Source organism: Danio rerio, chromosome 11 (assembly GCF_049306965.1).
Source record: "Danio rerio strain Tuebingen ecotype United States chromosome 11, GRCz12tu, whole genome shotgun sequence".
Taxonomy (NCBI): domain Eukaryota; kingdom Metazoa; phylum Chordata; class Actinopteri; order Cypriniformes; family Danionidae; genus Danio; species Danio rerio.
The window spans coordinates 14,768,407-14,791,825 of NC_133186.1; the positions used below are offsets into that span (position 1 = coordinate 14,768,407).

The following is a 23,419-nucleotide window of genomic DNA, read 5'->3' on the forward strand; positions in this document are numbered from 1 at the left end:
GATTCAATAAATAATGAACAAACATGTTGTTGCATGTGAAATAAAATGCAGATAGCAATATTTACCACCAGTGTAGATAATTATTAATTATTCAAAACTGTCTTTTTAACTGTAGTCATGCACTTTATGGAGTTTTTTTCAACACTCTATTTGTGTTAATCATTGTAATCAAGTTCTAAATTAATCCTTTGTGTACTGTTTAAATTTACTATTCTTTTGTAATGTTAGGTATGAAAACATCCACTGACTTAAACTGCTGTAAAAATGCATCAGACAAATATTTATTTCAAAATGTTTTGCATAACCTCAGTCTTGATCAAAACTACTAAATTGCTACTACATTTAAAGGATTTTAACTCTTTAAATGGTGAATTTATAAATGATGTCACTGATTTGGTGAAAAAATAAAACACAAAATGACTTATTTTCAATATGAAAAGTAATTTTGAACTAGATTATTTTTACCTTTTATCACAGTCTTGCACATGTAATCGATTAGTACCAACCTTGGCTTTGATGCATTGGTATATTTTCATTTTTTCCATTAAATTACTGTTGGTGGCTGTTTTTGGTCAAATTGACCTGCATTATAATCACATTTGATGGTGCATAAATATTTACTCCATAGATCTGAGAGCTGAGATGCAAATTTAGATTTTCAAGTAAAATGCATAAAGGTCACTCTCACACACTCAAAGACACACACTTTAATATGCTGTTATACACCATATAAAAACCAGAAAGCTTTTTTTGTGCACAGGCCTATGTAAAGGTTTAATCGTGCCAACTAATGGTCAACAATAAAAATTACAAATCTTCCCAACAGGGAAAACCACCAACAATCAAAAATTCATGACTATATGGTGTCATGGTTTTATAATGATAAAAATGTGGTTATAATGGAAGTCAATAGGGCAAAAACATTCGCCAACAGTGAATTAGTCAGAAAAAATGAAAATCAATCAAAAACAATGCATCAAAGGCAATGCTGTTTCACATGTCCAAGACTTTGATAAAAGGTTAAAAAAATCCAGTCCATAATTACTTTTTATATTGAAAATACATCATTTTGTGTGTGGGTCTTTAACTAAATCTTATCATTAATGAATTTAACAATTAAGGAGTAAAAATCCTGCAATTTTCTAAACAATTTAGTAGTTTTGATTACAGCTGAGGTTGATTTAACAGATTTATGTGAAAAGAAAATTGAAAAAAAATATTTGATGCATTTTTACAGCAGTTTAATTTAGAGGATGTTTTCATCCCTAACATAACAAATTTGCCCAGAGTGTATTGTTGAGTTTTTTTATTTATTATTTTTTCAGAGCCTTTTTTCAAAATATGTGTCAAAATAAGATTTGTCACCAAAAATCATTCCACTAGCTAAAACACAGAGAAAGTTGTGCCCAAATTAAGACAGAAAATAACCCCAAAAGTGGATGAAAACATCTCCAACAGTACATAAAGGTTAACATTAAGGGCCCTATCATACACCCGCGCAATAAGAAGCAAGGCACGACGCAATTGTTGTTTGCTAGTTTCAGCTCAGCTTAAGAGTCATTTTGACGTTTTGCGCCACGCTGTTTAACTAGCAAATGCTTTTGCGCTCATATGTGGGCCCATAGGCGTTCTCGTCTAAAAAAGGGGGTGTGTTGAGGCGCATCGTTGGGGCATTACTATTTTGAGTAACACATAGGTGGTTCAATAAATCAGATCAAAGCTGGTCTATTGTCCAGCGCAGAGCGTGTTAGTTGTGCGCCTCACTTACACATTGCTTAATACACACAGGATGTACAGCAATACGCAAATATCTTTACAAATGAAAAAGAATTAAAGGATTAAAACATTACAAAAATTATTATTTTCTAGCCTACATAAAAACCATACTTTCATGCCTTCTTCATCTCGGGGGGGCTTTTTCAGTTTATTCATAACAATTTACTTTTGTATAATATTATGATTATTAGCAGTTTTATTTATTATATGCATATTTATATTTGTTTTATTAAAAACAAGCTTACATTTGCCACCTGTCAGGTTTTAGACCATATAGGGCACAGCATGTGTATTTGGAAATAACTCAGTTTTTGGATATAAAACAGTTTTTTTGACCACACTTCGTTATTATTGTTCATTTCTTCGTTTGCTGGAGATTAGAACTAAATTTAGAAATAGTTTTGAAACAAATCTTTGCGCTTAACAAATAAAATTTAATATTTATAGACTAATGGATGTCTGTGTGTACAACATGTTTCCCTATCCACGAGAGTGAAAGTGAAAGTAAGCAATGAGGAGGCTCATCTCTCATTCTCGCGCTGTAGATGGTCTGTTTAACTGTTTTCTCTCTAGCGAAGTGTTCAGTTTTTCCACTTACAAAGTCCACCATGTAAATAGCAAATGTGCTATGGCACAGTGCAACTGGCTCTTAAAGGGAATGGGAGATGAGACTCTGATTGGTTTATTCTCAAAACACACCAATAACTCATTAAAAGAATAAGTTCAACCCTGTAAGACCATGCGCCACACGCAAAGTGGATTTTTCTGTCCTTATAACAGCAAAAGTGGATCCTGACACGCCCTTAATGCGTTTGCGCCCTGGGCTTTGCACTTTGCACATGGAACGACAAAATAGAGCCCTAAATGTGTTTTGGACTCTAGCCACTATTAAAGTGTACATAGATCAGCACCTTGAAAATTGTACAGAAAATAGTGGAACACCTGGGAAACTTCTGAATATTCATAGTGTGTTTGGGACACACTAATTGTAATTTCCTCTACTATTAAGATGCATGCAATATGGGATGCAGCAAAATACATTTCACATAGCTGTAAAAAAAAATTGTGCATACTTACAAAAACAACAAAACGTGCTTTTGTAAATTAAAGAAAGCATATAGGCTGCACTTTCTGCTGATTCAATATCTACTTTTTTGCACAATTTCTGCCATCTTTTGAAATTGTGGATTTTTTAAACAAGTTTATAAGCAGAATGTGTGTATTGAATGACCTATTCACTCTGGGTATGTACTATCTATGTCCCATACAAGTAGCAGTTTTCAAGTTCAAGTTCAGTGTTAATCTACTAATTGTACTGTTACTGTGTGATTTGTTTGTGGTGCAACATGGCAGATAGCAATATAGAGGCACGTAATATGAGAGTTGTGATTGGTAACATGACCTGATAATCAAACTACTTGCAAAGGGTCAATTATGCTCAGTTATGCGGCACTAATACAATTTTTGTTATTAACATTTTATTTTTATGTTTTCCAGTAAAACATGACATTAAAGGTGCATTCAGCAGTCTGAAATCACAATAGTGTCATTGATTAATGTGGTCCTGTATGATTAGCTTGAGTTTTCTATAAATTACATTGAATCATATTGAGAGTATATAATAATCATAGGTCATATCATAGGTCTCAAATTTGATTACTGGAGAGCCGCAGCTCTGCACAGTTTTGATCCAACCCTAATCAAGCACAGCTGATCCAACTAATCAAGGTTTTCAAGACTACTATAAACTATTAAGCAAGTGTGAGGTGGTTGGAGCTTAACTATGCAGAGTTGTGGCCCACCAGGAATTGAGTTTGACACTATTGATCTTTATAATGGTGCATTACCCAAATTTTCAAAAAAAAAAAAAAACTACTACTCTCTATCTATTTTTCTCCATCGCTAAATTTGTTTACACTGCATAGTTGGCTCATTTTTAAATATGATTGTTTTCAAATAAGTGTTTTGGCATTCAAATAAAATGATGCAATTTCACCAAGTTGTCATGAGTTATCAAAACATTTTGTTTCTTTGTATCACTAAAACGTTAATAAGCACATTAACTGTCTAATTTTCACTTCATGCAAAAGGATTTTCCTCAGTGTTTAATAAAACGTTGCTTGTCGTGACATGGTGACCCAATTCTGCATGGCATAACACATAAATAAAACACTTTTTTTTTTAAATGAATTCTCGCAAAACACCATTCTTCATGTGTAAAGTTTAGCACCAATCTACTGAATGCACTTTTATTTATACATTACATTAGAAGGTTTGTTGAAGAGTATTACATTTGTTTTGTACTTTGTAAACAATGTGTTAAATTTAACTAGACTGCAAGTTATAAACCATTTTAAGGGAATTAAATCATCCTGCTAGCTGGTAAAGGTGATTTAGATGAAGTTTTCATGTGTTTTGCTGTGTGCTTATATGTTGATGTGTGCTTATTATATTTCAGTTCAGTTAACATGTCCTATATCTCTCATTTTAAAAGGAAACTCAACTCTTTTCTTTTACAGTTTTATCATTTTTAAATAATTCAGCTGATCTCTTGGTCTGGCTGGAGCACTTTTAGCTCAGCTTAGCATAGATCATTGAATCTGAATTACACCATTATATTTTTACTCAAAAATGACCAAATAGTTTTGATAATTTAAAGCTGGACTCTTCTATAGATTGCGTATTAAGACCAACAGAAAGAAATGTTGCCATTGTCTAGGCCTATATCGCTAGGAACTAGGCTACACAAGCATAATAATAAAGGAACTTGGCTGTACCATGGCTGCAGCAGGCACAATAATACTGCCTGAAAATAGTCCCCAGTTAGGTAACTTCCAATGTGACAGACTGCCTAGATTCAGGGGCAGATTTTGTGATTTATATTGCTGTTTTTTTTTTTTTTTTTTTTTTTTTTTTTATATATCACTCAATCTTTTTTGGACATTTAGAATTAATGCAATCTCTACATTTTAAATGATTAGTTTTCTTAAAATTAATTTACAACTAAAAATATTTTTTTTTTCATAAATTTGACTGCTGGATAGCTCCATGATGGATATTTAATTTTGTAATATTACTATCATTATTACATAACATTACATTATTATAATAGTATTTTATTTGATTGTATATTAAATAATATTTTATTACATTATTATTGTATTTGTTTAAAGCTTACCATACAAAATATAGTAGAAAATGATGTTGTATATTTTTGTATACACATTGATATAGTTACTTAAAAATATTTTTTGATTTGGCCCCAGATTTCCTGGGGCCCTAAGCCGACACTTACCTCGCTTATTGGTTAAATCCCTCCCTGCCTAAAATATCACAGAGTATATACAGTAATCAGAGAGTAAAATTCAATACTTATTATAAATAGGTAATTTTTTTTTACTCTTTTCATAAATTTTAGAACCATTTTAGGTTTCAACTGAAAACACTTTCGAAAATTTAACTTACAGTATATTTAACAAACATAAAATTTGGTAACTAATCCAAAGCTAATACATTATTCATATACTGAATAACAAACTATTAAATCTAGCTAATTCAGCAGGTTGACACCTATCCGCTTGTTAAGTTTGACGTCACGCAAAGCGGCTTCCGGGTCCAAGCACTCTATTCAACTGAATGGGGAGACTCATAAAATGCTACTAATAAACGTTTACAAAAAGGATTTTTTACTTTCGAAAATCACAATCGCAATATATGTCCATGCCTAATATCCGATGGCCAGAAAGTCATTCATTTTTTATAAATTGTTACATTTTTTTGTATTTGTTATGCAGCAAGCCCAGAGATTGTTGTGTACATTATGATTTTATATAAAATTAACTTTAATGTGTGATAGGAATAAAACGTGATCATAAACGAATGATTTCTCCACTCAAATGAATGGCGGCTTGGACCCGGAAACAGTATTACATACGTCATCACTTAACAAGCAGATAGAGCTGCAGAAATAATGGTGTTGCCTTGGTTACTGCAGTAAACAAAGCAGCATGATGTCAAATCTAGCAGGATTTTATTGATTTCATAAACTACACAGCATCCTTATGTTCGCAGATTTAATTCAGGTAAACCTTACCATACAACCATACACTGCTTAATCAAAAAAATATATATAAATAATAGAATACCTTCAGAATAGCATTTAAGACTTTTTAATAATTTTTAAGGGTCTTAAATTTCTCTACATTGATTTATCAACTTTTAATACTTTTTAATACCCCGTGGACACCCTGTATCAGCCTAGAAACTAATTTTCCATTGATCTTACACTACATAGTACAATATGCAACTAAATAATAGGGAAGCTTTGAATAGGAAAGTTATCACATCTTTTTGGTTTTTTTTTTTTGAGAATGATGGTAATATGCTAAGCTAAGACCTTGAAGCTCTGCTGAATTGATTGAAAATGTGTAAAATTCAAAAGTTTATCTAAGGACTTGTAAAATGAGCCTATTTTCCAAAAAAAAAAAAGTGGAGTGTTCCTTTTGACATTAGTTAAAATATCAGTTTAACTGCCCAAATCATTGGGAAGAACTTTGTGGAAGTCAATGTGCCTATGTGTTCAGATTCCCAGCAGGCAAATGAGATCAGCATGATTGCAAAAAAACCTTTCTATTTATCTTCCTCAATTATGTGTACATTTTCACCTGTCCATGTTTTCACTTCACTGATTTAAAACAGAATCTGTGAGGTTATAATTTACGGTTTACTGATCTGTCCTCAACTGGGCCCCATATACTTTAAAGTCTTTGGTCACTGTAAGTTTCATAGTTGCCTCACTATGTTGTGGCTCACTTTACTGTTCATCTGTATTAACATTCCAGTTTCAATGTGTTTCTCACCCCTAATTGCCTTGTTGTCTGGCCATGGGCCTGACATATCTCTTTTGTATAGATGCATGCTTTTATAGACACATAAATCACACGTAGCTACATAGAGATATCCATTTTCATGTTTAATGTTTGAGTGCATGAGCCCCTAATCTCTGATGACATGCTGAGTTCAAAGACACAACAGAACAGAGGACAATGTAGGATTAAATAAACTGGTTTTAATAGTTACTAGAGTGGGCATGCCAGTCAGATTGGGTACCCAACTACCCATCACAGCCCACTCTTACTGGTTCCTCTGATAGCAAGTGTGTGTGCTTTTACTGCCACTGTTGACTGTGTTGTGAAAGTCTGCTTTCTAATCAACTCGAGTTGTAGAAAGAGTTAGAATGAGACATTAAAACGTGACGTGCTTTGATGAAATCACTGCCTCTGTCCTTTTTTGCATTGCATATATATATATATATATATATATATATATATATATATATATATATATATATATATATATATATATATATATATATATATCATATATATATATCTATATCACATTGCAATATTGATGTTGAAATTACATATTGTGCAGCTCTACTATTTAATCACCGCCTAGTGGTTGCCAATCTTTACGAGTTTCTTTATTCTATTGAACACAGTAGAAGATATATTAATAAAAGCAGAAAACCTGTAACCAAAAACAAATCCCATGGAATGCAGGTTTTCAGCATACCTCCAAATATCTTCAACAGTGTTTGAGAGAAGAAAGAACAAGTAAAGGGTGAGTAAACTACAGAATGTTTTATTATAACTATTGTTAGAATATTACTATTATATCTATAACTAACTGTTATAGTAGACAATTTAATAAAATTAATCATTATTCATTTTTCTAAGTTAAAAAAAGTGTAATTTCTTATGTCTGAATGCTTTTAAAATCACATAAAAGTCACAGGCCTCAAAAAAAAAAAACCTTGCAAAAGGATAAATTATATGTTGAGTGATATAATCCTCTCAACATTGTATATAATTGCGAATTGATTATAGCAAATGATCAAATTGCAGTATTAATGTTGAAACGATATATTGTGCAGAAATAACAAGTTAAGGGTGAGTAATCAATGACACGATTTTTTATTTGAACTATTGTTATAATATAACTATTATAACCAACAGTGCTCTATTCTGATTGGCTAGTGAGATTTTGATGAAAGGCTCAGTGTCCTCGAAGTAGAGACTTCAGTAAGTGCACTTGCATGCACATTGTTTTTTTTTAACAATTGAGGCAGTATAAATATGATTTCACTTTCAATAATGGTTTTACATTAGTGTAAGAGTTGAAATATTGCAAATATTTTGATGTCTTTGACAATTCAAAACATGAGTTGAAAACAGGGCCAATTGACTCCACAACCCAGCAGGGGGGAATGCGGGAAAAACCAGTTCCTGCTGCATTTGCATCTGAGTATGCTGAAACTCAGCTTCATCCCCCCCATCTCACGCATATTGTCATTTCAATGTTTGAATGTTCTAGATTAACCAAACTGACTTTAACTGTCATGTTTGATATCATTTGAAATGTCTCAGTGCGATTGATACAATGGTCTCATTCTCTCAGAAATAGACATATTCAAAACAATAAATATATAACTTCAGGCATCTTTTGAACCACTGTGAAGGGTGTGACTTTTCCACTAAGTGTGAATGCCTTTTGTTATACACACCCCCTTCCTTGAGGGAATTCTTGGATTATTTAAGGTAAGGTTTGAGAAAGGCTCAGGGCGATTCTGCCTAACCAGATCAGCCCATAACATGGCTTGCTCCATGTTATGTATATTTCAAAGTCAGGATATGCATCTTTTAATTTTGGATTTATCTTTGATAATTTGATGTTTTGTATTGATCATTTATGAATTGACTGATTGAATTGGCATAATACATTTACCTGACTAATAAATTGTTATGTTTTGAATTATTCAAACAGAGTTCGTGTTATTATCTTTAGTAGATTGTGGTAATTTCATAGCACCACAAGCCCCTGTTCAGGTTAGTAGTGGACTAGGACACGGTAGACGGAGCATTGCGGCATGCTACACGATGTCTCTAGAGCTTCGACTAACAAATTGGCATTTATTCATGTATACTTAGGCTGTAAAAGGATATCTAAGGGGATAGTCCTTCACCTGTTAAACTTATAATACTATTTAGATAGTATAGTGATTATTCAAAGTTACTAATAGTTTAAGTACGACTGGTCTGCTTAATTCTATAGTAATGATCATTATATGACTAAATAGCTCTGTTTGATTTAGGAGGTAGCTGACCTATGGGGACCGCATAAAAAATATCCTAATCTGAGTAAGTAGGGTTCTGCCTTTTTAGGATAGCGGTCAATCGCCACTGTTTAGTGACCAAGACTGACATGCTTGTGCTTAAGAAATTGTATACCCGGCCGGTACAAGATTCAGGATGTGATAGGAATCCCAATGAACTAGAATAACATAAAATGATAAACCGAAGAGAATATTCAATCATAATCTAAATTAATGTGAACGGAAACAAAATAACCTTCTCAATGTTTTATAATTGGAGTCAGATAAAACGAGGATAAATATATTAATATTCTAAACCACCTCATACTAAAATTGGAGTCAGATATGAGCTAAGTTTAATATAAATCAACATTGTGCACTGGAAAGACCGAACATGCAGTGAACCTTCATCCACCATTGGATACCGTCATTGGACCAACTGGCTGGACCTTACATTAGTTTCACGGTTTAATCATATCTGGAGACACAACAGAGCAGAGCATACAATAAAAAAATCAATTAATCTTAATAGATTTTTCTTTTAGTAGTTCAAATGATAAAGTAATATACATATTTTATTTATTTTTAAAAATTAATCTTGTTTCAGGCCTTGCACTAAGGAATGTCACTGTTGCCATCCAGAACTAAGAGCCACTGCATTTTTGTCATTCCTATTGTTGGTGGCTAAATGACCAGGCTTCACAGAAACTATGCAGTGCATTATGGGATAGCAAAGGGGTATTCTTACCTTTTGTGCAATGTTTGCTGATTATAGCAGTATTCCAGACTGGTATCCCTGCCCTCAGCACACTCACAGACACTCACAGCTACTACATGCATGCATGCACTGAATCTCTGACTGTGAGCCAGGTCACCCCACACACACTGTTGCCTTTTATGCTTAAGATGATACTGCTCGTTTTGGCAGAGAACTGTAATTACCACATGCAGCCATATCGGAGGAGGAGCTTTACCAGAGCAACTGAACCAAAACATAAGTTTTATGGGTAGTAGGTGAAAACTTGTTGTTCAGTCTGGCTGATATGGTCTAGACCAGATTGATACCTGCAGTGGCACTGATGGGGAAGGCCGGGCCTGTTTTCAGCTGTATGAAACACAATGGTCACGCCATTTCCATGGAAATACAAAAGGTGAGGTAAGTTATTCCAAGCAGGAAATAATGTTTTATTTTGGGGACTAACAACAAAATAAAATAAAAAATATATACAGAAATGTAAATAATTTGTACAATTTTTTAAAAACTCAAATTCTTCCACAGACTGGACTCTGGACTGCATAAAGCTGAGCTCATTTCACGCTAGTGTCTCCCTTCGAAGCTCTAAGAAGCAAGAACTGCAGCAAATACCAGCTCAAAGAAGCATGTTCAAGTACACTCCTCCCTGGCAGGTGTTGTGCAACAGTCTAGATCATGATTTTAAGGTAAGGTTGCACAAACCCTTTCAGTGTTAAGCATACATAAGTACACCCCTTAAAATCTCTCATTTAAATTCATGCTTTACAATATTATATATATATATATATATATATATATATATATATATATATATATATATATATATATATATATATATATATATATATATATATATTTTTTTTTTTTTTTATTTATTTTTTTTTTTTTAAAGTAAGAATCAAGAGAAACAAAAAAATATAAAATTATGCATTTTTAGTTTTTTTTTTCAACATTTTGCTTGAATTTTTATTTAAATGTATTATCTTTCAATTTCTAAAGATATTCGGTGACTAAAATTATATTTTAATAAATTTAATAAACCTGTTTTGTTCAAATGCACCAAAATCTATTACCTATATTGGCTGAGAAATGGATAAAAATATTTCTTTTCAAAATGGAGTGTATTCATTTATGCTGAGCACTGTATGTTTAAAGAAGTTCATTTATGTAAGGACTTTAAAATAAATTTTTATTCTACAATATTTTTCTTTGACCTCCTCTAAACAGCTTTATAAAACTTTCATACATATGCTGACTTTCATTCGTCTGTATAAAAAATTTAATATATATTTGTATAACACTACACTATAAAAAATATCTGTTTCTGTATTTTTTGTTTTCCTTCTATTTAAGGTTGTGAATTTGATAATAATCTCTGCTCTGTGCACATTTGATGTTGAAAATTCAACTGTACAGCTTAACAAAGTGACTTATATTGTAATTTTAGGTGTTTAAATAATATAATAAGAAAAATATTTACAAACAAATGAGTCTGCAAAATTACAGAAACTACTGGCAGCTTATTACAAGTTTTTTGCAGCATAAAATACAACACCAACTCAAACAATATATCACTTTAAACTATGAAAAATGTTCATAAAAGTTACTTTTTCCAACTTTTTAGGCTTAAGATCAAGGTCTCATAATGCAAGATCAAGGTTAAGATCAAGGTCTCATAATGCAATTCAAAAGCATACATAAAAATAAAATAATAAATATGAATCACAAAACACAGAGAACTGTTAATTTTTTGGATATTTTTACAGCGTGTTTTAAACTATCATGCTAATAAAACAACCGCTGTTTAAAGAAGTACGAGTTTGCAAGGGCTATAAAATTTATTTCATTCTACAATAATTTTTAAAACTTGACCACAGACCTTACCTAAACAGCTTTATAAAACATACAAGACTTTTATACATACTGACTTTCACTCATAAAATATAATTTGAGTTTGTACAAACTTTATGAAGCTATAGCTATTAAAATACTTGTAGCAAAATACATTTTCTGAAAATGTTTTAATTTGATTATAACATTTACTTAAATGCTGGATTCCTTTAGCTGTGCAAAAAAAAAAAAAAAAATTAAATATTAGATTCAATCATTAAACAATTATTGGAAAACTCCTTCAGAACTGCTGTAATTAAAATTGTAGTTTAGCTAAAAAATTAAGCTATTTACTTACTGTTCTAAACATGTATGTGTTTCTTCCTCTGCCCAATATATCATTTCAGGATCGATATCGCAATGTGTGGATCAGCAATAGTCAAAATGCAGGATGTGCATTGTGCAATGTTGAGTTGGGATTATAATTATCTAAAAATCACACAGGATTTGTGGAGCCTTAATGAATTTAAATATGAATCTATTAGTATAAACAATTTTCACTCTGACGTTTTTTAAGGTCTGCGACTGTAAGATTTAAAGCAAATATTAACCATTTGAAAACAAAAAATTCTAAGGTTTGCCGCGTTAAAAATGATTTATTGTTTTACTATATACTACATAATAATACTATACAGTGTTATTTTAGATTTTGTAATTGATTTATTTGCCTCAATATTGCTAGATTCCACCAAAACAAAAACCATTAAGCGCTGTTTATTTTGTTTTATCTGTTCTGTTGTTTTCATCTGTGCTTTTTTTTAAAAAAACTAAATGTTTTAATATTTTTGAACATTTTATGAAGATGCACTGGGCGCAATGGATGTAAAACTATAAATTCTTCCCAAACAAAATACAAAATATTGCAATGTCAGCTTTTTTCAATATCGTGCAGCCCTACTCTGAATACAAAAGAAGAAATGTTTGGTGGGGAAAAAAGGTAACTAGACAGTCGATTGACTATTTTATTGACTTTAAAACTCTTAGACTGCCTTCTATCAAATGGTTGACCATGTTTTTACTGTTTTAAATATTGACTGAAAGGGTCGTTTAAAGAATGACTGTTTTACATAATGGTTTACACACAAAGCACTGTTGGTTTACAAAAAAACAAACAAACATCCTGTTGCACTACTACACTTGAAAAAAACAAAAGAACAAGAAAGCTTGTTAAATGAGATTGTGAAATATTTTATGGCATACATTCTCATACGCATTTGTAGCACCTTATAACCTATATTTATAAAAAGCTGTACATACAATTCATTATCCAAATGTTTTTGACTAACTGCATCTCTGTTTAATGTCTGTTTAATGTCTTTTTTCATATTTGTTTTGTGTTGTCACTTGTCACTTTATGTACACTGGAAGCTTTTATATATAGCCAAAACAAATTCCTTGTGTGTGTAAAGCACTCTTGGTAATAAAACTGATTCTGATTAAAAAAGGTGATTTAGTTTTCAAATTTTTTTTATTTTAAATATTTTTTAATAAATTGGTCTTACACTTCATATTTTCAGATTTTTCTTAGTATATGTAATAAGTCCAGTACTTTTACAATAAACCGACATATTAACCATTTGGTATTTTAGAAATTATGGGATGTGTTGAAAAAAATACATTGAGTGAGTTAACTAGCGATATTAAGAATAAAAAAATGCAATCCAAACATTTTTTTTCTTGGTGGGGTGGATGAAGGGTTAAAAAAGCAACATTGGAAGTTAAACATTTTTTCCCAAAATTTCTTCTTTCGTATTCAGCAGAAAAAAAAGCTCATGTATACGTGTTTTCAACCAGAAGGGATGTAAACAAGGAGGCTAAGTAAATAAAGTTTAGGTTTTGAGTTGGGAAATCTCTTAAAATAGCCCAAGTTTTTTTTTTGTCCACTAGATGTCAGCATTTGTGTTTTGATTATTATTTTTAATCCCGTAGAAACATTTGCTCAAAAAGATTTAATTATCTTATTATGAACAATTCTCTACACGCTCAATTAAAGAGTAACTAGGCATGATTTGTAAAAATAAATAAATAAATAAAATACTTTTACGGCCATAAATTCAGGAATGTAATATATGAGTGTCATGCTCTGCAGTTTTCACTCCTCTCATCTGCTCTGACACGAGGGAGTTTCATTGTACAGCTCAAGTGACAGCTTCAGCTTTTATTTTAATTGCACTTCAGTTGTTAAACCTCTCTGCACTCCTATGCATACATGTAAACAGAGTTAACAAGAATGTTTATGAGTTTAGTCATTAAAAAACATTTATTTTAATTCTGTAAACAGAAGATTCAGAAACAGGCTGTACTAATAATGTGCCTGATAATTATTTTCATTCTAAACTGCATCCAAAACTATCAGTGTTTGTAGTCTGAGTGAGAGGCGTGTCTATGCGTGCATATGTGATATTAGCTGAACTTTGTCAAGTCAGTGCAGTAAAGACAGAAGCGTCTACTGATGCATGTGACACAACAGCTTCTGACTCCACAGCTGATGTCGGAAGGTGAGTGCTGCTCACTTTTTTTTTTCTTTTTTTTGGGCTAAATCGTTTTATGAAATCTTATTAATTAGTATTATTATTTTTTAATTTGAGGATAAATATTTTATATTTATATATTGTTGTCTTGTTTCTAGTCCAAATATCTAAAACTACTTAAATCAGGATAAGTTAAAAAAAAAAAAAGTATTGTCATGTGTTCTGAAATAATAAGTCCAAATCGAGTGTTTATATATATATATATATATATATATATATATATATATATATATATATATATATATATATATATATATATATATATATATATATATATATATATATATATATATATATATATATTATTATGAAGACAGAAGTAAACAAAATTGGCACACTGCCATTTTAGGTGACCTGATAAAGATTTTGTAGATCAAAACGTTGTTTAATTAAATAGTTTTTTAAAAACTAAAGTGGCAGTGTGACTATATTGTTTACTTTTGTTGTTATTTTGTTTGGCTTGATCAAGCACCTGCCTTCAAGATTTTTTTCTATGTGGACACTAAATCAAGCAAAATAATTTTCCAGTAGGGGATAGTAAAATAATCTTAATTTCAGTTTGAAGTATCAACTTAATTTTATACCACAAACAGATTATTTAGCTTGTTTTAAGAAAAAAACACTTTATTTTGACTTATTATTTTTTTTTAAACAAAATAATATTTTTTTTAGGATTTGGACTAGAAATTAGACAAAATATCTGTGAAAGAAATAATAATGAATCCCTACATTTATATAGTGCTTTTGTTTTGAAATGCTTTTTTTTTTTTTTTGCAGTGTATTTCAAAATAAAAAGGTAATGGGTTGATATTTAAGATGCCTAAATCATAGGAGAACAGAAAGGGATGTAATGTAAACAGTAATTTGAAACAATTAGCCTACCTGTTACAGTATGTTAAATAATAAGGTTATGTATTTTATAGAATTGACCTTCGTAAAATTGCATCTAAATATGAAACTGTAATATAGTGGCCATATTTTAAAATATTTTATGGGCTAAAGATTATTTTAAGAGTTATTTACTATTACTCTTTAAGGGTAGAGGTATTACTTGCCAGATTCAATGTTCATCAAACATTCGTGAAGCTACAGTATAATTTCTGCAATTTTTGGGACACCCCGCAAACAGTTTCAACCAATCAGCACAGGCAAAGTAGTAGTTTCCAGGAAACCAGCCTGCTGTCATTTTATCAGTAGTTCACAGTTCACGATGTCACACATGGACACCCACTGACAGTGAGCAAAACTCCCTTACAACTACGTAAGCTTGTTCAAAGCGGCAGACAGCTTTATCTATTGTTTTGATGCAGTATTTAGCACAAGGGAATAATAAATAGTTGATAAAAGACAGAACTCTCCAGTAACGTGAGGTAAGTAACAGTTTTTTTAACTTATGTAATCACTGTTTGAAGACTTGTGACTATTCAAAAATGTAATGAATAATCTAAAATATTGAAAATTAAAGACACATCATTTGAATAAACAATCAACTTCAAGTGCATGCAATATAATTTGCATTGTATAGCATTTGTTTTTCCTACTAAGGAAGTCAGTGGTTACAGGTTTTCAGCTCTCTTAAAATATCTTCTTAAGTGCTCAACAGAATAAAGAAACTCAAAGGTTTGGAACCACTTAAAATTATTAACAAGACGTCATTAAATTGTAAGCATTTTTTATTTTTGTCTTTTCATCCTTTTAAGCATGAAAGTGGTTAATTCGTTAATAAAAAAGAAGCAGGTTTTTTCAGTCAATAGGTTTTGAAGTTGGATAAACTATGACAATTTGACATAATGTTTCTATAGTAAGTAAAATATTTTATTAAAAGTAAAAAAAAAAAAATTAAAAGTTGATTTTAAACAAATAAAGTTTATTAAAATAAACATAACTTCCACTAATGTAAGTTACAATAATTATAAAAACAATAAATATAAACTGGTAATAAATTGATAAACTAAATATTAAAAATATGTAAAAATAAACATCGTTAAACTAAACAGAACAAATAATGACAATTAAATGACTACATTTTGGTTATTCTACTAATAATGTTTCACAGGAAAAACATGTCAGGAATAAAAGTATCATCTGCTTCCAATGTTTTTATTAGATATTGTTATTTACAATATAATGTTCTACAGCAATTCATGTAAAATGTTTAATAAATTTTATAATTGTACTTTCTAAATGGTTTTCGCTCTTATCCTTCTAATCCTTTAAAGTTCAGGCCTCTTAAACATTGTAGGCATCTTTTTAAATTCTACACATAAATAGGTTTTTGTCAGTCCTGTCACATTTACATTAAATTTAACAAAAATGTGTGTGATAAGGCTATGACCCGGAGTGACCTCATTTGACGGACAAGAAGCTGACAAGGATGCGTTTTATCATTGAATTGTATGATTTTAAGTTTGTTTTTGTATTATTATTATTTTAGAATGACAAACTTAAGTCAGGCCCTGTCACAATTTTTAAAAGTAAAAATGTACATTTCTGGTTGAATGTCCCTTATAAACAACGAATTAACATGGTTACTAAAGCTCTCTCTCTCTCTTTTTTTTTTTTGTTACCAGAGACAGGCATCAACTGTAACAGTCAACCCATATGATGCATACACACACCCCTTAGCAGAGAAGCAGTCTGTGATCTATTCCCATTCTTCGTTGAGACCTTTGCTTCCAAGGCCTGCCCAAAATCACCCACCACCCAGAGTCCCCATGACTAGCAACCCAAAGCGTTGGGTGATAAAGCCCTTCTCCCCTAAGCTAGAGCAGTTGGATTTACGCTCCATACTGAGCCCTACTGACCAACCACAGTCGCTAGAGAAAACGTGGAGTAGCAGAAAGGACGATGATTCTTTTAATTATAGCTTGGAAAGCACAACAGTAACAGGCATGCAGCCCACTGTGATGGTGTCATCTGAGAGTGGCAAAAGCACTCCAGAAGTGGTTGTCCAGGCTCGACAAGTGTCTGTGTCTGAGGATGGAAGTGACAGTGAAGACTGGAGGCCCAGTACCCCAAGCAACCCTAGCAGCCCTAACAGCAGCACAGGTTCACATGTCGGGTTCTATTCCTTTGTAGATGACCCAGCTAGCCCAGAAGCAGAGCTTAATAAAGTTTACATGGTTTCTCCAACAAGACAGGCCAAGTTAAACACCCTGAAGCAGAAGAACACCTTTAAACTACAGACTTACACAGAGGGAAATAGACCTGGAAGGCTGTTTGAAGAAACGAATGGAGATGACCTCTACCGAGTTGAGGAAGCCTCCACGGAGGAAAATCCAGACCGAATTGAGATCATTCGAAATCAGGCACCCAAGAAAAGCCCTGCCCTTAAAGAACAGTGGAGTGCCTTAGAAAATCTGGACCTCAGTAACACTCCACAAAGGCTCCTGGATGGGTTTAGTTTGCTCTACAAACCAGTGAGTGCCAAGACTGAACAAGCCAGGGTTGAGCCTGAAGCCATAGACAAGGAGCAAATTGACTTCAATGCAGCACGAAAGCAGTTTCTAATAATGGAACAATCAAAAAAGAATGCCTTCCAACAGAGTCATCAGCATCTCCCTTACTCTCCCAAAATGCGAGGACGAACTATGTCCTCAACAGCCAGCATCTTTACTCCAAAAGAAGTAAGCAAAGAGAATAGTCTAGAAGAGAATCAGTTCACACTAGCATCACAACAAAAGACAGAAGTAAACACTGTGACTGTGACAGAAGATCAAAAAAATGGAGTTCTGAGTGTTGCTATAGATGATGTTGAATCTGATCTTGGTGAGCTAACAGTAGGTTATACCAGTAATGAGAGAATTTCAAATGACCCTTCCATTTCGGAGATGGGAAGCAGCTTGGCTTTGCTTAGTACGGAGGAGACTCCCATTCAAAGGGAAATTAGAATTTCTAGAGAACGAGAAGAGGATTTGCGGCGATCAAGGGGTATCTTGCGCACAGACATTTCAGAGATGGTGGAGATCAGGACAAAACCAATTCTTTCCTTTTCATCATCACAGATAAAAGCTGCAAAATCCAAGGAACCAAACAAAGTAAGCTTTCTTATTCAGAGAGAGCTTGAACTTGACAAACAACAACAGTTCCCAATCCCAGATCATAATCAAAAAAACCAAGCACTGGAAAAGAAGTCGGCATTTGAGTCACATCCACAAGAAATTCCAAACATATCTTTGAAGGCAAGTCAAAGAGAAAATGAACTAGAGCAAAGAACAGATTCTGCAGATGACATGTGGATTACAGAGCAACCTGTTCTATTAGAGGAAGGTGACCTCTCTGACACAAAGGAAGTTCTTTCCCCTTGCTGTCCACATCGACATCCTGATGAATCTACGCTTCAGAGAAGCACTGACTGCAGCACTTCTAGAAGCAAAGTCCAAATAGGTCCATATTCTGAGAAAAACGACTATTCTAAAGTAAGGGTTTATAATGAAAATGGTGTTGACAGCCAAAACAGTAATCCTAGAAGACAGAAAAAATACTCCTGGAATGTGGAAAATGACAATAACATGCTACAGAAGAACAGAGTATACTCTCCAACTATTCTGTCCCAACTGAATCTTGAAAAAACTAGGTACAGCCCTTCCTGGAGATCTCACCTTGAGCCAACCAATTGGAAACCTAAAATGCAGAATGCCCCAGACAGTATCCGCCAAGAAATCGAAGAGGACCTCAGAAGAGAACAAGAGCTTCAAGAGCTAAGAGAGTTTATCTCAGTACCCAACTCAGCTGTGACTTCGCTGAAAACTTCCTCTAAACCCAGATCTCCACTAATCGGGAGTGAGGAAAACTTATTATCACCAGAAACTCCAAAGAGGCACATAGAAGAAGTGGATTCTATGCCTCCAGAAAAGAAGACAGATCATAGTTCCCCTTATTCCTGGAGTCTGGCTACTTCCTCTGTATTCCAGTTATCCATGGCAGGTATAAGAATCTGTTTGGTCACAATGCACTTAAAACATGCTAAACATAGAAAATGGGTAAGGTGAAACTGCACACAGGTACCATTGTCATTCCAATTACCTGTTGCCAGGAAACAGTCCTATTGTTCTGTACAAATGCATTTCATAACTTTCTTGTTCATAGCTAACTGATTAACTTAAGTGTTAAAATGTTTATGGATGTCACCAGCACCAAGGAATGAGAAAGAATTGCCAACTTAGTTTCTGAACTTTGGACATAACATGGCATTCTGCTTCACTGAAGAATGATTAATCATTTACTTTGTGGATGTAAATCTACATTTCAAGTTAAGGTGTACTTTTCAAACAATCAAATGTCATGTTTTCCAATGTAATTTGTCCTGGTGGCTAGTGCCCTCTAGATATAGAGCAAGTCCACAGTACACAAATCAGTTCAGAATCTGTAATCATTGAATCATTGATCATCCTAATCAAGTTGATTCATAGAAGCTTTTGTTTCAGAAACACTCAGGAGAAAACATGACTAGCAAAAAAAGTCTAAACAAAATGTGTCAAAATACAGCAAAAAAAAGTATGGAAAAACAACTTTAATACATTAGCTAACATTAACTAATACACCTCATTTTACAGTGTAACCAATGTGTGAATGAAGCAGACTCATTTTTCCCTGTTTATCTTTCCAGATAAAAGTCAACAGATGTCCTCACCACTACAGAATTCCAGACTGCCTTCTATGTCAATAATAACACCCCAGCCTTGGGGCAACCAAAAGCCCATGTCCCCAACAGTTTCCTTGATAACCCCCATCAAACCCTTGAGTGCACCGGTTGACATGTTATCACCCACCTCTCAAAAAGGTCTGACTGAGACACTGCTCAAGGACTTTGAGGACAGGAAAATAAAACTGAAGCTGGAAGAAAGTGCAGTGAGTAGTCCCATTTAGCTGAATTTCACAAATGATTTAAAAAAAAGTGTGATTATAAAAAATAGAATTCATTATTTTTTTACCAAGAGACTGTTTTCAGACACTATTGACACAATACTGTGTTTTAACCACTTATAAAAGTGACTTTTGCATAATACGTCCCCTTTAAAACTAAGCTAATTTTTCTTTCCTCATTTCTTTATTTCTTTATAGTATGCTGGAATCCAACCTATCGATGCCATAAACAATGAGGTAAGATGAGGTTTTCAATGTCTTGTGCGTTCTGTTGATCCAGTTTGATCATGTTGTGTAACTGTGGTTTCTCTGCAGGTCGTAGAGGCCACCCGTGTAACAAGGCATAAAAACCAACGAGCCTTGCAGTGGGAGGCAGGCATGTACGCCAACCAGGAGAGCGAATGAATCGGCAGCAACTTAACAGATGTACCAACATAACAGCTGCAATCCTTCGTTGGACTGGATTTAACTCCATACTGCACTTACAAGCAAACTACACTTGCACCACCTCACTATATAAAGTCAATGCCTTTAAAACATGGACATTTCATTCACAGTTTAGCTATAGCTGTTCAGAATTGACTGGCATTATGGAATTAGGTGTAGGAGTGGAGAGCATCTTGCCTGCTTGAGGTGAAGTGTATACATTATACAGATTAGTAACATCCCCAACTGTCAAATAGTTTTTAGGTGAGGCTTGCTTTTTGAATGAGGAATAAAATTAAAGAAGTAAACTAAAACCACGGCCAAGTTTTTACACAAACAGAAGGGCCCATGAAATCTGAACATGGACACAAACTCATTTAGACACAAGCTTTTAGATTTAATGAAGTAATTTCTATTTTGAAATAATGCTGAATTTTGTTTTTTACTGAAAAACCTTTTTTCTAAATTGTTTTATTTTTTATCATTTGTATTGAATATTGAAGATGCTAATTATGGCTTTGGAGATTTTTGCAGTATTGTAAGCTAAATGTCTTATAACGATTGTCTTTTTAAAGTGCTACATTAAGGTTGTATTTTGTTTCAATAGTAGTCTGTGTTTAATATCAAGAGATGATACTGTTGTCTACTGTTTTTAATAATAATAATAATAATAGGCTGATCATGAAAGAGGTTTTCTTTCTACTTATATTTTAAGAAAACAAAAATAAATAATTGTTAAAGAATTTGGGTATTATTTGAGGTATTTGCTTGTGCGCTGTATTTCAAATTATTTCAATTTATGTTTATTTCTATAGCGCTTTTACAATGTAGATTGTGTCAAAGCAGCTTAACATAGAAGTTCTAGTAAACTGAATTTGTGTCAGTCCAGTTTTTAGAGTTCAGTTCAGTGCAATTTTAATTTCACTGCTGAAAGTCCAAACACTGAAGAGCAAATCCATCGATGCGCAGCTCCACAGGTCCAAATCCAAGCAAGCCAGTGGCAAGAAACAAAACTTCACCAATTGATGAATTTAAAGAAAATATAAACCTCAAGTGAAACCAGGCTCAGTTGGGCACAATCATTTCTCCTCTGACCAAACTTCCTGTGCAGAGCTACAGTCTAGGCACCGGAGGCTGGAGAACACTAGACGTCCATCATGGAGAAACCGCAGGTGTTCAGGCTGGCCCACAGGATCAATACAAAGACTTGTCTGTCACTGTGGTCTTTCAGAATCAGTCTCATGCTTTCAGGAATCAGTCTTGTGTTCAGTCTCAGTCTCAAGTATTTAAACTGCACCACTGTAGCCTATTTGTTGTGATAGTGATTCTGACTTTGTTTCATGTTTTAAAAGCTGAACCTTGTTAATATGTTGGGACAAATATGCTATTAATTTAAATAAGCAAGTAATTTAAAATTAGTAATTCTCGAAAAAAAAAACAACAAAAAAAAAAAACCTTTAAATCAGCTTAGAGTATGTGCAATAAATCTGAGTGTCTTGTTTGCTAATATTGACAAGCATCCCGCTCTCAGCATAGCCTACCTGCTGTCTTTCCTCACATGCATGGTTTCAGGTTCTAATACCTCTCTGAATATAACTGCAATTTCCGAAAGATTATTTTATCAAGCTAAATAATTACTGTTCAAAAACTATTTTTTTGATTATCCTTTGAATGCGGTACATGCATGACAATTGGACTACTGCGCCCCCTAGTGAATAAACATCATTAACATAACAATATAAATGCATGCATTTCAACTAGCCTAAATGTTTGGTCATTATTGAATAAAGCCATAAATGGTAAATAAATAAATAAATAAATAAATAAATAAATAAATAAATAAATAAATAAATAAAAATTCTAAGATTGAACCCTTATGTGTTGGTGACACTTTATGTTCTCCGGTAAAATAAGTGCAATCTCATGGATTTTACAAGCAGCAACAAGTTTCCTTTAAAAATCACTTTCATTTCAGTCACACAGCTTCTAACCTGCATTATCTTTTGCACTTTCAAATTAGTTAAAATCCATTCCTAGTGGATACACTCCTGTGAGTATGTATGCCAATTTCTTTCCCTGCATGAATCAACACTGAGATCTATATGAACGCATGAAACGTTTTATTGTGTGTGTGTGTGTGTGTGTACAATTTATCATGTTGCTCTGAAAACTGATATACAGGATAATCTCTAGACCATATGTAAAATACTTTGGCTTTTAGTGGTCAACCTGACTCTCTTAAAACAGTCATATGCTACTGAAGGTAAAATTATTCCTTTTTGTTACATTTTTTTTTTGTAACAAAGAGTGCTGTCAGAAAGGTGTATCTTTTTAACAGATTTTTTTTTAAAGAATAGTTTTAATAATTCATTTCAAATAAATATATTTTTTTGTCTTTATCATGATGACATTTTTAAATATTTTACTGGTTATTTCAGAAGCTACCATTCAGTCTAACATGCAATGAGCTATATATGCAGAGCTAGAGTTTTTGAGCCAATAATGAGCTTCCGGTAAAAGCTTTATGTGACTATTTTCAATTTCATAACATTCCTTTTACAGCATTGATGTTGGAATTTAATTCAAATATAATCAGATAAATAGACTTAAGCATCCATTTGGTAGTTAAACCATAAAAAGAGTTGAAAGAGTGTTTAAACACACACACCATCATTAGCAGCAGGGAAGTGCAGAAACTCATTTGAAAATACTGGGGTAAAATTAATTAGCATATTTTAAAGACATGGCGCGGAAAAATACAACTTAATGCAGTGCTTCTTGTTTGGTCTGATACCCACTTTACATCGTATCTCAGCCAGGCAGTGAAGATTGCTGTTTTTTAAAGAAATCAGGTCTTAACAAGGCGATTTTGTATGGGATGACAATTAACCGGAAGCCCTGGTGCTGGCTGACTAAAATTAAAAGTCTGTGTGCATAAATCCCATTTAAAGGATAGTCATCGTACCATAGTGGTATTATCTGTAGCTAACTAAAAAATTTAAATAAGTGGGCTAATAATAT

The 23,419-nt window shown here is 32.9% G+C and overlaps 1 protein-coding gene across 4 annotated transcripts; it reads left to right on the plus strand.

Moving 5' to 3' along the window:
• Window positions 1-9,141: 9,141 nt before the first annotated feature.
• misp (mitotic spindle positioning) lies at window positions 9,142-21,141 on the plus strand. Of its 4 annotated transcripts, none has more exons than XM_021472448.3 (6): window positions 9,142-10,088; window positions 10,212-10,372; window positions 16,678-19,033; window positions 19,716-19,957; window positions 20,171-20,209; window positions 20,288-21,141. In XM_021472448.3, the coding sequence occupies exons 2-6, from the start codon at window positions 10,313-10,315 to the stop codon at window positions 20,375-20,377; spliced, it is 2,787 nt and encodes a 928-aa protein (XP_021328123.2). In that variant the 5' UTR covers window positions 9,142-10,088; window positions 10,212-10,312; the 3' UTR covers window positions 20,378-21,141. The 4 variants fall into 4 exon arrangements, with proteins under 4 accessions (XP_021328123.2, XP_005156019.3, XP_696077.7 ...); XM_005155962.5 differs by having other exon boundaries at window positions 9,737-10,083; XM_690985.11 differs by lacking the exons at window positions 9,142-10,088; window positions 10,212-10,372 and adding an exon at window positions 14,006-14,074.
• The last annotated feature ends 2,278 nt before the right edge of the window (window positions 21,142-23,419 follow it).

What these genes read in the sequence shown, in the direction of transcription:
- misp (XM_021472448.3), top strand. Translation starts at nt 10,313, where the DNA reads ATGTTCAAGTACACTCCTCCCTGGCAGGTGTTGTGCAACAGTCTAGAT. An exon ending in TGAAGCTGGAAGAAAGTGCA is followed by an intron (nt 19,958 to 20,170) that starts GTGAGTAGTCCC and finishes ATTTCTTTATAG; the next exon opens with TATGCTGGAATCCAACCTAT. An exon ending in TCGATGCCATAAACAATGAG is followed by an intron (nt 20,210 to 20,287) that starts GTAAGATGAGGT and finishes GTTTCTCTGCAG; the next exon opens with GTCGTAGAGGCCACCCGTGT.